Below are 15,299 nucleotides of genomic sequence, written 5' to 3'. Positions count from 1 at the left end.
GAGAATAATTGTATGATGTATATGCACATCAAAATAAATTAATAGTATGCAAATGTTATTTACGTAAAAGGTACACCATATTGTTAAGGTTTTGCCCTGATTTTCTTTTCTTATTTGAAGTTTATTTATTTCCTTAAAGAAAAGTCAAGTATTACCATAAATACTTAAACTTTTTCTGAAAGGAAAATATAATTTTCTTTCATATTTGGTTTATTCTTTCCTTAGAGGAATAGTTTGGAGATCTATAAATTGAAGATCCCTATTCTCATAGTATAACACAATAAAATTCACAATGTAGTTGTTTAGAGAGTTTTGTTTATGGGGATATTTTCTCTCTACAGTTTTTATGCTTTTTATTAGTTTTTAATTATGTAGTCCAATGGTCATATCAAATAATAATATTATATCCTTTAGTATAGTTTTATGTGTCGTCTAATTTATCAACCATATTATTTGCAATTGTAAGCTTCCACATGATGTCCTAATCACCCTTCATAACCCAACACATATGTCCTAGTTTAAGTGGACTATATCTTCTTTAATTTGTCTCCAAAAAAATGTCACATTCTATACTTAAAAAGCAAATTAACTTTAAAGCTCTTAATTCATAACATAAATGTATAAAAATCATAACGAGTCAAATTATATAAGTCACATAAATTGAAATGAAGGAAGTTTTTAAATTTTGTAAAAACTCATAGAGATGATCACGAAGCTGCAAGTAGGACAACAATCAACAAAATCATAATGAGATGACAACTACTCCTTCATCTTTAATTAAAAACCTCAAAATCGATCCCGTAGACTGAATTCACAAATATTTTACCCCTCAACAAGTGAATTTTTTTGGCCCGAATTAGGGTTAGTCGGACTCAAAATAAATATATATCGAACACCGGTTGAAAAATTTTACAAAAAAAAAAATGGTAGGCAAGGACCATTTGAGATAATATTTTCTTTTTAAAAGTTTCCTTTTTTCCATTGGTTTAATTTATGCTTATAAATATCAGTTCTATATCCATTAGCCCTCACAATAAACACAACCAACAATTCTCTCCTTTCTACTAGTACTAGTATAATATTATATAATATACTAGTAAGAAAATTAAATACCAAACTCTTTACACACACAAAAAAATTAGCAACCAAATCTCAAATTAAATGGCACCAAACAAGAAAGATATATCTAAGATAGGCCAAGAAGCCTTTACTCTTCTTGATGAATTCCATGAAAAAAATACAAGGCCTAGTGTTAAAACAACCAATAAAAATTACTTTTATTATAACCAATATCAACCCCAAAAATCTCATATTGTTCAATTCAAACCAGCTGAAGAGAGAGTTATGAATAGTTATGAAGCTGTGAAGTTCTATGGAGGGGTTCTTGTTTGTGATTATTCCAAGAGAAAACCAAAAGTTATGACTTATTATTAAGCATAAATTAATTCAGGATCTAGAATTAGTGAGTTCAAAATTATGTATGTGTGTGATCGATCTTATTGTATTGATATACGTACACATAATACGTAATGGGTTCAACTGAATCTGCAGAACCTGTTCTAAATCCGTTATGAGTGTTTTTAAGTGTTTTTTTTTTTTTGTTGTTTTTTTAAGTTTCTCAACATGTACTCCTTTTGCATTTCTATATGTATGGTCGATGAAGCTATATATCTTAGTGATGTTATTATATATATATTTCACTTTTAAATGCTATATTATGCTCCTTTTTTACTTCTATCATGATTTAATTCTAGCAATTTTTTCTTTTTAATTTTTTTTTTCATCTTAGCCTTATCAATTATATATGAAGGGGGTTCAAAATATAATAAATATATCCAAAAATCACGTTTAACCCTTATATATAATATTATTATTTTTTGACAAAGAGGGTTCAAATGAATTTCCTCCCGCCCCTAACTCCACACGTGCTTATTCACTCCTCATATATAATTTTATATTCCAAATATATCAATAATATGGATGGTTTAGGCATACCAAGAAGTGTAAACTTATTGCACTTACATGTTGTCCCATGCCACAATATAATGATAAATATTCGTCAGCTTATAATCGTCTATAAGTCGGTTTACTATCTTTAGTCGTAGCTTGAAGATACATACACACAATAAGAAGCTTATGTGTTTTAATTTGGTGGTCATAAATACTCATAATGTGGGTGACGGGTGACACATAGTTAATCTCCAATTTACTTCATAAGGTGAAAAGTCATGTGAGACTCAATTCAAGAGGGAGTATTGTTGGGGTGTGCGAACAAAATTTCACAGTGAATAGCTAAAAAGAAAAGATGTTATTTAGTGATATTTTTAATACCGTAATACCTTTTGAGGAAAAAAAACCATACGAACTTGACCCATAACGAATATTGGAGTATCCAAAGTATTCCCTTTTCCGATTATATAATCCAATTTGCATATGTTCAAATTAAATAATCAAAATACCTAATGTCATATATATATATATATATATATATATAGATATAATCATTTATACACCTACCAACAAGGGTTGTGGTGGAATGATAAGTATTTTTTCATTCTTAACCATTAGACCTCAGGTGCGAGTTCCCTTGGATACAGAGTCATCTTTCGGTGAACAATTACTATACTAAGGGTAAATTAGAATAAATAAATAAATTTTATCTTAAACTTCACAAGTATTTATACTGTATGTATATAGTATCAATCGAGCATATATATACACTTGTGGTATTTGTCCAGATTAATTAAAAGTAATTAAGTAGTGGAATTATTGGTATAATCCGTTATCAGTCATGTAGTCATTATGATAATTAATCCTAAGATATTAAAAACATAATATTCCCTTGTCAAAAAATTAATAAGATCCATATAACTCCATGATTAGATGCCATATGGATTAGCATTTAATTATTTTTCTCTATTTCTTTTATCTTTTAAAGTACATAAAAAGAGATTGGAAAGATCATATAGAGGGACTTAATTAGTCAGTTAATCAGATGCTTAGTTCCTCTAATGATGAATTAATTTATTTGGATAAAAGGAATATTAACTAACAAATTTAATGAAGCTTAGAAGGAATCTAAGTCCCACCAATATACAGTGTATCTTTTTTTTTTTTTTTGCTCTTTTCATTTTTTATTTATTGAGAAAAAATAATGTTAGGTAAAATCTTAATTTTAATATTAATTGTTGCCATGCATCTTCCACATGATTATTCTGAATTTTAATTAATCATCAACAAGTGTGACAAAGAATAAAGGAATTATAGGTTTGGTTGCTATATAGCTAGTCAATATTACTGTATTTTGGTCAAATTAAATTAAACAAAGACTCATGGAGTATTTAATTTACACCGAAAGTATACATGGAGTACGTAATTCAAACAACAATAACAACATGCAAAGTGAAATCTAAAAAAATAATAAAAATACATAGATTTTATTCCTATTTTATATGAAATAAAAAGATTATTTTCGAGAACATGTTTGAAAATGAGAATCACCTCCATGTCATTGTTTTAACTCAATTTTTGAATTGAATAGTACAAAACAATAAATCAATATGCATATATTTTTTATCTATTTATGTGGCACATTGTTTTTAGATTATTTCAAAAGAATGACAATTTTTTCATATTTTAAAATGTTTAATTTTAAAAATTTTGTTGTATTATGGCCGCACAAATATTTAAGACTTGTTTCAGACAATAAATTTCAAAAGTCTTATTTTCTTTCTTAATCAACACTATCACTTGTCAAATTGTGCCGCATAGATTAAAACAAAAGAAATATTTAAATTTGTAAAAAATTATGAGAGGTAATTCTATTTGGTAGGGTAATACAGCCATTGTAGAAGGTTGTGGCAGAATAGTAAGTATTAAGTATTCTTTCATCTTTAATCAAATATCTTAGGCTTGAATTTTGAGAAAATAGAGTCCCGAGCACTTTACACTCTAAAGTAGGACTTTCTAGCTCAAATTCAAGTTAGTCAGACTCCAAAACATATAACAGATATTAGTAAAAACAAATGGTATAGGCAAGCATGCACCCATTTGATGCCTATAAATAGGAGTCCCATCCATTAGCCCTCACAATAAACAAAACCAACAAGTCTCTTTTACTACTAGTAATTAAGCAAAATATCAAACTCTTTACACAACCAAAAATTTGCGTCCAAATCTCAAATACAATGGCACCAAACAAGAAAAACATATCAAATATAGGCCAAGAAGCCTTTGGTCTTCTTGATGAACAACAACTCTATGCAACAAAGGGAAAAAATAGGTCTCGAGCTCCTCCTCCTCCTCCTTCTTCTTCTGTTGTTGCGGTTAAAACAACAAACCAAAATTACTTTTATTATAACCAATATCAACCACAAAAATCTCATGTTGTTCAATTCAAACCAAGTGAAGAAAGAGTTGTGAATAGTTATGAAGCTGTGAAGGTACATGGAGGAGTTCTTATTTGTGATTATTCCAAGAGAAAACCAAAAGCTATGACTTATTACTAAGCATAAGCAAGTTTAGGAATCAGAGTCAATTAGTAAGTTCAGAATTATGTGTGTGGTCTTATTATACCGATATGTAAACATATGTAATGGACTCAACTGAATCTGTAGAACCCACTCTAGTCCGCATGTGTTAATGAGCGTCTTAAGTGTGTGTGTTTTTGTTTGTAACATGTACGTACACCTTTAATTTGCATTTGTATATATGGTCGATGAATAATATTCTACTTTTAAATGCCAAATTGTGCTCTCCTTTTTTACTTCTAGTGCCAATCATAAATACTTGAATGATGTGAATGATACACAGTTAATCTCCAGATTACCTTATAAGGTGATGAGTCATATGTGAATTAATCATTGAGTGTGCGAACAAAATTCACATAATAACTAAAAAGAAAACAGAAAGTGTTATTTAGTGATGACTTTAATAGTGAGGAACCTTTTTTAGAAAAAACTAGGCAAACCTAGTCCATATAAAAATTAGGGTATCCAAAGTATTCCCTTATCCAATTATATAATCCAATTTGCATGTGTTCAAAATAAATAATCCAGATACCTAATGACATATTCTAATATATTAATCATTTATTTACCTCTAATTTGTAACATATAGTTAGTACTAGATTATATCGGAGAGGCCGCAATTAGAATTAAAATTTGATGGATTTGTCATTAGACCAAGTCTAGGGCCGTTAAAATGGGCTTAACCCATGGGGTCGGCCCAATCCAACCCCTTATTGGAGTAGGGTTGGGATAAGATTTTTCAAGCTCATTTAAAACTAGGGCTTATAAGTCCGGCTCATATAAGTCATTGGCCCTTGAGGCTTGATCAGGGTCGGGTCAGGGTCGGCCCATGGGCCAAAACTTTTTATTTAAGGTTAACTTACAATAATCTCACTAGTATATAATCTAAGTACTTAAATACACGCTATGTTGTAATATTATAAATTTTACCAGATTTTGGTACGTCTAGATACATATATCTCGGAATATATGGACTCAAAATGAGGTTAATTTGTTCTAAATACACTCTATCCAAGTAGATTTGCATGTATCTAGGATACATAGACAAATCTCGCGCCCTCTCCTCCCTCCCATCTTGCTTGTCAATCTCTTATCTCGCTTGCGTATCTGGTATGCGAGATACATGTTAATTACACTAGATTTTTTGCTAGTGTTATTGAAACAACATCATTGTTTGCCATATTTGATTTGAAATCTTCTCTTTTTCTTTATGTTATAGAATTATAAGTTTGAAAAGAAAAAAAAGGGCTAGCCCGCCCCAGCCCTCGGCTCTTCTAGGGTTGGGTTGGGTTGAGCATTTTTAGGCCCTTCCAAATGAAGGGTCGGCCTGCCCTAGCCCTTCAAATTCCTTGGCCCGCAAGGCTTGGACCGGATGGAGTTGGGCCGACCCTTTTTGAGAGCTCTAAGACCAACCTTTTAAAGCTTATAACACTTCTGTTTTTTATTTGCACACTTTTAAAAAAATATTAATTAAGATATAGTTTTTCTTCATTAATATTTACTCTATTTACGTGTCATGATTAAAGTGTTTATAGTCTTGAAGAATAATTACTACTAAGGATAAATTAGGGGGGGAAATACATTCATATGATTCCATGATATTAGATGCCATATGGATTAGCATTTAATTATTTTTCTCTTTTTATTTAAAGTACATAAAAGAGAGATTGGAAAGATCATACATATACTTTCAGGAGGGACTTAATTAGTCAGTTAATCAGATGCTTAATTCCTCTAATGATGAATTAATATCTTTTTTATTAGTTTGGATTAAAGGAATATTAACTAACAAATTAGATGAAGGTTAGAAGGAATCTAATTCAGACCAACATCCATCATATCTTTTGCTCTTTTCATTTTTTATTTATTGAGAAAAAATAATGTTAGGTAAAATCTTATTTTTAATATTAATTGTTACCATGCATCTTCCACATGATTATTCTTAATTTTAACATCAAGAAGTGTGACAAGAATAAAGGAATTATATAGGTTTAATTAGTTGCTATATAGCTAGTCAATATTACTGTATTTTGGTCAAATTAAATTAAACAAAGACTCATGGAATATTTAATTTACACCGAAAGTATACATGGAGTACGTAATTCAAACAACAATAACAAGTGTCATCTCACGATTAAAGTTTAAATAAATAGATATACATAAATTTTATCTCTATGTTATATGAAATAAAAAGATTATTTTTGAAAACGTTTGTAAATGAGAATCACCTACTATGTCATTTTTTTAAATCAATTTTTGAATTGTATAGTACAAATCAACCATAAATCAATATGCATATATTATTCACGTATATAAGTGGCACATTTTTTCCGACTGTCTCAAGAGAATGTCACATCTTTATATTTAAAAATAATTTAATTTTAAAATTTTTATTTTACCTTTAATGTTTAAGACTTATTTTAAATTACAAGTTTCAAAAATTTTATTTTCTTTCTTAATCAACTCTATCACTAGTCAAACAATATCACGTAAATTGAAACAGAAAAAACATATAAATTTGTAAAAAAATTACGAGAGATGATTTTGAATTTGGTACGGCAATACTATACAACCACTATAAGTTTGTCATGGAATAGTAAGCACTAAGTACTCTTTCAATATCTTTAATCAAACATCTCATATTTGAGTTCTGAGAATATAATTGCAAGTGCTTTGCGCTTCAAAATAGTACTTTTCGGCTCGAATTCAAATTTATCAGACCCCAATACAAATATTAAACCCGAGTAAAATCTTAAAAATAAAATGATAGGCTAACACCATTTAAGATAACACTTCCTTTAACCCCACCCCCCCACCCCTCTCCATTTTGATGCCTATAAATAGGAGTCATATCCATTAGCCCTCACAATAAACACAACCAACAAGTCTCTCCTTTCTACTAATAATAAGCAAAATACCAAACTCTTTACACACAACAAAAATTTGCATCCAAATCTCAAATACAATGGCACCAAACAAGAAAAACATATCAAATATAGGCCAAGAAGCTTTTGGTCTTCTTGATGAACAACAACACTACGCACCAAAAGGAAAAAATAGGTCTCGAGCTCCTCCTCCTCCTCCTCCCTCCTCTGTTGTTGTTAAAACAACAAACCAAAATTACTTTTATTATAACCAGTATCAACCACAAAAATCTCATGTTGTTCAATTCAAACCAAGTGAAGAAAGAGTTATGAATAGTTATGAAGCTGTGAAGGTACATGGAGGAGTTCTTATTTGTGATTATTCCAAGAGAAAACCAAAAGCTATGACTTATTACTAAGCATAAGCGAGTTTAGGAATCAGAGTCAGTGAATTCAGAAATATGTGTGTGGTTTTATTGTATCGATATGTAATAGGCTCAACTTAATCTGCAGAACCTGCTCTAGATCCGTCTCTGAATTCAGAATTAGTATGTTTTTTTTTTGTTTTTTTAGTTTGTCAACACCTTTTGCATGTATGGTCGATGAAGTTAGAACTTGTACATGTATGGTGATGTTATATATTTCAATTTTAAATGCTAAACTATGTTCCCTCTTCGTTTTTTCCCCCTTATTTTTAGTCATTGATTACTCTATCAGTGTTTATATTTGCGTGAATTTAGAATTTTTAAAATATAACCAGACTTTATTAATAAAAGGAAAAAATAATGCATTAAGCGAAAATTGGTCTTTGTTCCTCAAGATAAGTAACTCAACTTTCAATCAAGATAAGCCTTTTTGTAAGGCGTTAGAAAATACTCTCCCATTCATATTTACTTGTCTTATTATTATTATAAGTCATCTACTATTGGGAAGTGGATTGAAAATAACTAAAGTAACAATAATAAGAAAACATGTATAACGTGCTAAATTATCACTTGATTTTTCAAATGGAATAAGTTAAAGAAAATATCGATTTTTAGTATTCTAGACAAGTAATCCTGTCGAAATAAAATCAGTTTAAACTTTCTTTCATTTTGATTAAGTATTTAAAATGTATGTTAATCACGATGATAATTAATCCTAGGATATTGAAAAACATAATATCCACATAACTCCATGATTAGATTCCAAAGGGGTTGATACTAATTAATTACTTTTTTTCCTTTTCTTTTTTAATTTATATTTATATTTATAAAGTATATAAAAGGGTGATTGGAAAGATCATATATACTTTTAAGAGGAACGCACTTAATTAATTAGTTAGTTAATCATATGCTTAATTCCTCTCTAATGATGAATTAATTTATATTAAGTTCGGATTGAAGGAATATTAACTTAACATATATGAAGCTAAGAAGGAATCTAATTCACAGCAACATACAAAATGGTGAATCTTTTGATTTTTGCTTTTTTTAATAGAAAAATAATGTTAGATTGAAAAAACAACATATGAATTGTAGGAACTAATATATATATTTTTAATAGTGTGACATATTTTATTTGAAAATCTTGTTCATTTAATTTAAAGGAGACATTATCTCAAGTCTTGACATGTTAAGAATGCATTTTCAGTTGATTTTAGCTCAACAATCAATAATAGAAGGGATGATTGAACGAGATGAGTATGAACATGACGATGATGATGTGTGAGGCCCAATTTACTGCATATCTGCTTTTACCTAAAGTTTAGAGACGCACACGTCAGAAGCTTGCATGTGGACTTCGATGGCCATAAATACCTGAACATTATATGGATGATAAATAACGAATCTCTATATTAACCTATGAATCTTGGCGATAAACTTTGTGGAATTTAGTTTGAACGGAAAGATTATTGAATATAATATTCGAATAAAATCTCATATTAATAATTAAAAAGAAAACTACATATCAAGTGTAGAAAATCCTTTAAGAAAAAATCATGCGAGTTTGGCTCAAATCAGACAATATTGTCCTTTATTAAAAACGGTATGGAACTAAATTAGGGCAACATAAACATTTAACTTACATCAATTGAATACAATTTTTTATAGCATGGTTGAAATGCTATACATCTTCAACAACAACAACAAAAATATTTATTAAAAAAAAGAACCAAACCATATAGGCTTCATTTTAATTAACATGAAACAATTTTAATTAATTAATTAATTAATTAACTAAGTATAAAGATTTGGATTTTGAATTAGGTAGGCTTCAACAGTTTTATAAATTCCCATAGCACTATCTTTTCCATCTTTAATATCTTCTTCTTTGGCAAAAAAATCACCAATTCCATGATAATTTGTTGTCATTTTGCAAATGCATCCTCCACTATTAATTTTGGATTCTTCAATTTTTATTTCATGAGAAATAAAATCAAGATTTTGTCCCAATGGATCCCCTTCAATCATTGTGTATTTGCACACCATATTTTCTTTATCTAGTTCATCTATTCTATGTTTCACAAACTCAAAAGGATTACCTGCAAATTAAACCAAAAAAAGGTCAACAACAATATACTTGTGAAATTTCATGTCTGGAAATTAAACCAAAATAAATCATTATGGAAATTAAAGTATTACATATATATAACCATTTGATAAGAGATTATGGGGAAAGTGTGGTATAATTACTTTTCCTTGAGGTTCATTTGAGGGGTTGTTTACCTGTTTGGTACGACAAAAATCATTTTTTTAAAGAAAAAATTCTCATGAGAAAGTCATTTTTCGGTGTTGATTGCCTGACATTATTTTTCAAGAAAAACATTAATTAATAATGTTCATCTAAGGAAGAAAATAACTTCCCATACTTATAAACGGAATTCATTTTTCAAGAAAATATTTTTCATGAGGTGTTTGATTGCCAAAAAAAATTGACATATATATGCCCGAAAATCTTGAACCAAAGTTCCTAGTGAAGTTATTGAAGAAATTAAAATATATCAAAAAAACTAATATTGATTCGAATTCAAGATATGAAAAAGAATCATGATAGAAAGCTGCTCTCTCTTCAATATACCTTATACAACGTGAATCCAAATTAATTAAGTCTTAGGATAGATACGATACTCGTAGGAAAACCAAAAAATAAAAATAAAAGATGATATTCACTAACCTTTTGTGAAGTTTACTTGTTCAATACTTCCAGCTCCACCATCTCCTTGTAATAAAACAACATTTTCAACAAATTGAGGCAATAATTTTGGTATTAAGGATTTTGAATCCACAATTAAAGCCTTAAATAAACGAATTGGTGTTATAGGAGAAGTAATTTCTTCAGTAAAAGTTGTAACACCCATAATGATTATGAATAATCAAATATTGGTCTATTAAAACTAAAAGTTTAATTAGTGGCTAAAATTAGAAACTAATGATTTATGCTGATATTGTATGTAATTATGGTTAATCGGCTAAAGAAGAATTGGCATATATATAAGTTGAAATTTTTTTAAAAAAAATGTTCAATTTTCTATTTGGAATTTAGAATTCTATATTGAATAAAACACATGGGCGGCATTGAATTGTATTTGTTTAATTTTTCAAGTCTTATTTTGGAGCCTCTAAAGTATTAATCGAGTTGGTAGGTGATTTCCTTTCGTCTTTTTGGAAAAAATAAATAAATTCTTTAGTGGTTAGAAGAAGGTAAAAAAATGAAAATCGAAGTTCAAATTTCAGCAGAAAGCTAGAAACAAAAATAAAAATAGGTATTTCTTCACATCTATTCAGAAAAGAATTAATTCCATATGTTTATGTCTTTTGATAATCAAAATTACTTAGTATATGTATATTGATGAAAGATAATCAATATCAAATAAATTAGTCGTATGTGCAAGTTGAACGAGACACTATTGAAAAGAAATTTAAATGCAGAATTTTTTTAACCAAAAGAAAGAAATTAAAATTTAAGTCCAACTCAGGCTAATAAAAAGGAATATACAAAATTTTGACTGTTGAATTATTTTTCAAAATTATTTTAATATATGTTGCTTTACAATGTCATTGTCCAATATGGGAATGGACCTACTTATTAATATGAGTTTTGTTTGTTGTTATTAATAGTCCAATGTTGAACGAAGCACTACAAAATTTGAGAAGTGAAATAGGAATTGAGTTTCTATGTAGCCTCTTTTCTCTAAAGATATAATCTAATTTAATTCCATGATTCAACTAATAATTATTATATTAGAATTATATTTCTTTTAATGAATAAAATTGAAACGAATAAAAATGAATCCCCACATATATATTTGGCTCATAAAACATAATCAAGAACGCATATGAAGTTAAAAGCGGATATATAATTTGATGTTTATGAGTTCGAAAATCTATTTCTTTAAAGTTTGTTTAGTGGGTTTTTCCGAATCCGAAAACCAAAGTGTGTTAACTACGTTAAGGGCATGTTAAAGATATATAATATATTGACATATGTTTTGTCTAATAATTAAAGCTTTTATAGAAGTTGTGACCACAATTCAACAAATATTCTTTCTTCAAAACAATTTTTAAATTATAACTGACTATGAAAAAAATTGCATGAATAAAATTATCATATAAGTATAATCACGTCACTAAATTACTTGACTATTCTAGTCAAGGACAGAGCAAGGTAGAACTAAGAGGTTCATATAGAAAATTTCATCGTTTATAAATGATTAAATTATTTTTTTAGATATATATATATATATATAACAGATGTTAAATTTTGTTTAAATCCTTTATATGTTTACTTTTTTATATTTTATTATCTTTAATAAAAAATTTTGACACTGATACTGCTCCTACACAAACATGTCATGTCTCATGTTTGGTAGAGTTTACACAAAGATAGGACAAATATCTATTGAGCCGACACTTTTTTTTCACAAGCTAGGGCATGTTTGCATTTGAACACGTTTACGATATAAATACATTATAGGAATATTGGAAAACTTTGATTTTTTTATTAATATTTTCAATGTGTAGTATATGTTTTTATGTGAAAAGTTACAATAACTTCAAAATTATTATATATGAACACATAATTTTAATTGTACAACAAATTTAGTGATAAAAATCCTAAAAGTCACGCCCGACGTTCTAAAAATGTGACTTTTTGTGTTAACACTTTTTTTTTATTGAGAAATTAACATAAATAGTCATTCACTTAAAGATAGACGACAATAGATAATATAAATATATGTACATTAGGCGTGAGTCGACAAGCACATGGTATATGTATCAGTCGGTGGAAGAGTGAAAAGGTCACCACTAGTGAGGATCCCTCTAATCTAAGATAAGTCATTTGAGGGTTTGCCTTATTTCATTATTGTGCTTACATACAAGACTATCCTTTTTCGAAGTGTATTGTATTATACTGTATTGTTTTCTAATTAATACAATGTTTGGATAGATTGTATTGATCTCTGTCGTTATATAACTTCACACATTCATAATTTGATGAATGAAAAGGTAGGGTAAGTAATAAAATGGAATTATTAATAATAAGTAAAGACAAAATGAGAAGGAAATATTAAGGTAACGATACAATCACATCAAATCGGTCGTTACACAAAATGAGTCTTTTTGTTGTCCCTTGACAATGGATTTAAATGATATGATACAAAATATTTAACTAATAGTCAAAACAAACATTATATTTAAACTAATAATACAATATAACGGATGACAACCATCCAAATAAGATGTAAATATTTTTGATCGAACGGTCAAATGTGTAACTCCCTTACTTTATTGTTGCTACTTGAGTTAGAGGTCCAACTAATCAATTCTGGGCCTCATTCATTGGGCCCGCAGCCCGCGTTCCAAGCTGACAGACCAATTAAAGCCTGTTATTTGTGGGTCCAATAAAGCCCATTTAGTTGGCCCACATGTCACACCAAAGTACAATCCAATTTCACCTCTCTTTATTGATTGTCAATTTTGAATCTTAAAATAGAATTTTATTAATAATAAAAACCTAGTAAATATGCAGTCATCATTTATAATTAATTACATAAATTTATGTGTCTCCTTTTATGAAAAGTACCTTTTGAGGAATAGTTTCTCAATAAATTATATGGTACTCCCTCCGTTTCAAAAAGATTGGTCTGGTTTGACTTGGCATAAAGTTTAAGAAATTAAAGAAGACTTTTGAATCTTGTGGTCCTAGATTAAAGTTATGTCAAATGTACAAAATTGCCCTTAATCTTGTGGTCTTAAACATGCCACGTGGAAAGCAAAAAGTAAAATGTTACCAAAAAAATTTTGACTATGTCATTGTATAAAAGAAATTATAAAACTCTTTAAGTTCAAATAATGAACATGTTTCAACCATGATTTATATTGAAAATAATCACGTAATTACTTGTATATCTCCCCAAAAATCAATTCTAAGCAAAAAAATCTTTGACTGTTAATCTCTCTCTCTCTCTAATAAGGGATCGTTTAGTAGCTAGTTAGAGTTTTGCGGGTATTAGTAATATAAAGATTAGTTATGAGTGAATCTATGTATTAGTTTATGCCGACATTAGTTATTCCACCTTCTATCTACAACAAAAACACTTTTTAGTAGCAATAAATATACACATTAACAAAGAGCGTTAAAGCCTTTACCGACATTAATTAATTGTCATTAGATCCAATTACGCTAAAGGCTTTAGGGACATATATAAAGAGTGTTAATTGTTGTTAAAAGTACATATTTAGTGGCAATTAAGCTATTGTCGTTAATTAATTGCCGCTAAAGATTATTTTTGATGTAGTGTCCTCCATAAAATAATACATAGATTCACTCATAACTGATACATGTATTAGTTATGCAAGTTCAAAACATTTAATTAATTTTATACATGAATAATTTATTTTCTATTTACCTACAAAATACCGTATAAAGCATATAAAAAATAATATATGAATAACTTGAATCTTATCTAGCTAGTAAACGACCCTTAAGGGATTATTTAGCAACAATAGTTGCCCTCGACGGGGTCTTTTCAAAAACAAATTTTCTCCCCTCAACAGGGTCTTTTCAAAAACAAATTTTCTCCCCTCAACAGGGTCTTTTAAAAACAATTTTTCTATCTCAAAGAAGTACTAATAACTAATAAGGTAACATATGCTTTATCAAACTTTTTAAAAATACATACCAAATATCATAATATTCAAATCGCAGTATTAAAATTTTTAATTCCGATATGATAACCGTACCATGTCCATCTCTAGTTGTGGGTAGGGGTGGGGAAATATATAGTAGTACTAGATATAGTACCCCGTGCCAGCACGGGGCCCAATATATATTATTTTTTAATTTTAATTTATGTTATATTATGAAATTTGAGAAATTATTGAAATTTTTATATGATTTTAAAAATATTTTAAATTTTTAGCTATTGTGATTTGTAGTACTTTTTTTTAACATAATTTTGAAAATAATATTTATTACTTTGTTTGTTCTAATTTATGTGGCACACGCAGAATTTCAAATATTAACCATTTTTTATATGTCTCTTTAATATATTAAGTAGTTAATTATTGTATTTTATAGTACATTTTTAAACTAATTTTTTAATAATATATGTTATTTGCCATGTCCCAATTTATGTGGCATTAATTGATAGATTTGTTGGAGTCGAGAGATTTATTTTGTTAATTATTATAATTTATAGTTTTTTTTTCCGTCAATTTCAAACAATATATGTTGTTAATTGATAGAATACTTTTAATGTAATTTTTTTAAAAAAATATGTGTGACTGTCCATGTCCCAATTTATGTGGCACATGTAAAGTTTTGACAATTAACCAAAATTTTAATACATTTAAAAAAATATTTTTAAGTCGTTAAATTTTAAGTAATTTAAATTGTTGTATTATTTATTACAATTTATAAT

General features: G+C 28.3%; 2 protein-coding genes across 2 annotated transcripts; one reads left to right on the top strand and one right to left on the bottom strand.

The window, feature by feature from the left end:
- Nucleotides 1-1,074: 1,074 nt before the first annotated feature.
- LOC125869054 (uncharacterized) lies at nucleotides 1,075-1,528 on the top strand. Its single transcript, XM_049549618.1, has one exon. It carries the CDS (start codon nucleotides 1,162-1,164, stop codon nucleotides 1,432-1,434), a length of 273 nt encoding a protein of 90 aa, XP_049405575.1. The 5' UTR covers nucleotides 1,075-1,161; the 3' UTR covers nucleotides 1,435-1,528.
- A 7,856-nt stretch (nucleotides 1,529-9,384) lies between these two features.
- On the bottom strand, nucleotides 9,385-10,845 carry LOC125867747 (pathogenesis-related protein STH-2-like). Its single transcript, XM_049548315.1, has 2 exons — nucleotides 10,550-10,845; nucleotides 9,385-9,917 (listed from the first exon to the last, which is right to left on the bottom strand). The coding sequence occupies exons 1-2, from the start codon at nucleotides 10,731-10,733 to the stop codon at nucleotides 9,613-9,615; spliced, it is 489 nt and encodes a 162-aa protein (XP_049404272.1). The 5' UTR covers nucleotides 10,734-10,845; the 3' UTR covers nucleotides 9,385-9,612.
- Nucleotides 10,846-15,299: the final 4,454 nt, after the last annotated feature.

Source organism: Solanum stenotomum, chromosome 6 (genome assembly GCF_019186545.1).
Source record: "Solanum stenotomum isolate F172 chromosome 6, ASM1918654v1, whole genome shotgun sequence".
Classification (NCBI taxonomy): Eukaryota; Viridiplantae; Streptophyta; class Magnoliopsida; order Solanales; family Solanaceae; genus Solanum; species Solanum stenotomum.
The sequence above is the reverse complement of the archived record's forward strand: the minus strand, read 5'-3'. Positions and strand labels throughout refer to the sequence as shown.

Excerpts from the sequence above, each read along its gene's own strand:
- LOC125869054 (XM_049549618.1), top strand. The coding sequence starts at position 1,162 with ATGGCACCAAACAAGAAAGATATATCTAAGATAGGCCAAGAAGCCTTT.
- LOC125867747 (XM_049548315.1), bottom strand. The coding sequence starts at position 10,733 with ATGGGTGTTACAACTTTTACTGAAGAAATTACTTCTCCTATAACACCA. Across the intron at positions 9,918-10,549 it reads ACAAGTAAACTTCACAAAAG|GTAATCCTTTTGAGTTTGTG; the intron begins GTTAGTGAATAT and ends TTTAATTTGCAG.